Below are 1,066 nucleotides of genomic sequence, written 5' to 3'. Positions count from 1 at the left end.
CAGAAGAGCATTTTCAGGGGTTCCCTGTTTCTGGTGGGTGATACGAATTTTGCTCTCAAGGCTCCCACGGTTTCTCTCTTGATTTACTGCACAAGGTTATGGGAAAAGCAAAATGAAGATCGGTCTAGTGGAGATGGATTTTATTTCATTTCCGTCATCACGGTGAGAAGCCACCTAGGATATGCAGAAATGAACAGACAGGCCCAAAACTCCAAACAGATTGCTCAGTTTTGTAGGTTCAGGCTGAATTGCTTGGTCTTGGCAGGTCCCTGATCCTGTGTTCCCCTGTGAGCAGCCCTCGCTGGAGGTGCAAACTGGCTGCATTGAGGCTGGGGCGATTCTGCCGTTAACTTTGGCTGCGCCATCAATTTGCTCAGGAAGGTTCTGGAGGGTGTTTTCGAGGGAGGTGGGTTCTGCCAGTCCTCTGAGATGAGTGCAAGCGAGCCCACGCTGAGCTGGAACGCGTGGAGCAAGAGCCGCTGTTAAAAGCGTTGGGGCTGGCCGTGACCTCCCTGCCATCTCCTCCTCTCCTCCTCAGGCTCCCTGCCCCTCTGCAGCCCTGATGAACTGCCAAGAGAGCGAGTACCTGGATGAACATGGGAAATGCACTCCCTGCAGAAGCTGCATGCCTGGGCAGGAGCTTTCCAAGGTAAGTCGGCTGCTCTGGAAGGGCCGGGAATCATCTAGCATCAAGGCTGGTACAGTGCTAGGTCAACACTCCACCAGCCTTCCTTCGGAACGGCAATCTTATGTCCCGGCATGTTGGGAAGAGCTGGGACTCGGCGGGAAGGAAGGTGAACAGTTTCACTCACCCTGGATAGGAGGGCGAGGCAGTGAAAGGAAGAGATGGGAAGGGATTTCGGGTTGCTCCTTGGGTTGCCCTCTTTCCTTTTGCCCGTAGAAATCTATATTTGAAGCCACGCTGCCCAGCCTGGCTGCCCGCTAGGTGGGTGTGAGCAGGACATGGTGGCTGCAGTGGGGTCCAGCCCAGCCTCAGTGGTGGAAGTCATGATTCCCACCCAGGCACCCAGCGGGATCCCCCCACCAGCAGTGCCTCCCCGGGTGT

The 1,066-nt window shown here is 55.6% G+C and overlaps 1 protein-coding gene across 1 annotated transcript in view; it reads left to right on the top strand.

The window, feature by feature from the left end:
- Positions 1-562: 562 nt before the first annotated feature.
- The window catches only part of EDA2R (ectodysplasin A2 receptor), a 5,815-nt gene continuing 5,311 nt past the window's right edge, over positions 563-1,066 (top strand). Inside the window, exon 1 of the mRNA XM_010133783.1 lies at positions 563-649. Within this exon, the coding sequence (XP_010132085.1) occupies positions 563-649 (87 nt within the window). The remainder of the gene's footprint in view (positions 650-1,066) is intronic.

This window comes from Buceros rhinoceros, unplaced genomic scaffold, assembly GCF_000710305.1.
Source record: "Buceros rhinoceros silvestris isolate BGI_N320 unplaced genomic scaffold, ASM71030v1 scaffold18223, whole genome shotgun sequence".
Classification (NCBI taxonomy): Eukaryota; Metazoa; Chordata; class Aves; order Bucerotiformes; family Bucerotidae; genus Buceros; species Buceros rhinoceros.
Note: the sequence above shows the minus strand (reverse complement) of the source record. Positions and strands in the feature narration are given on the sequence as shown.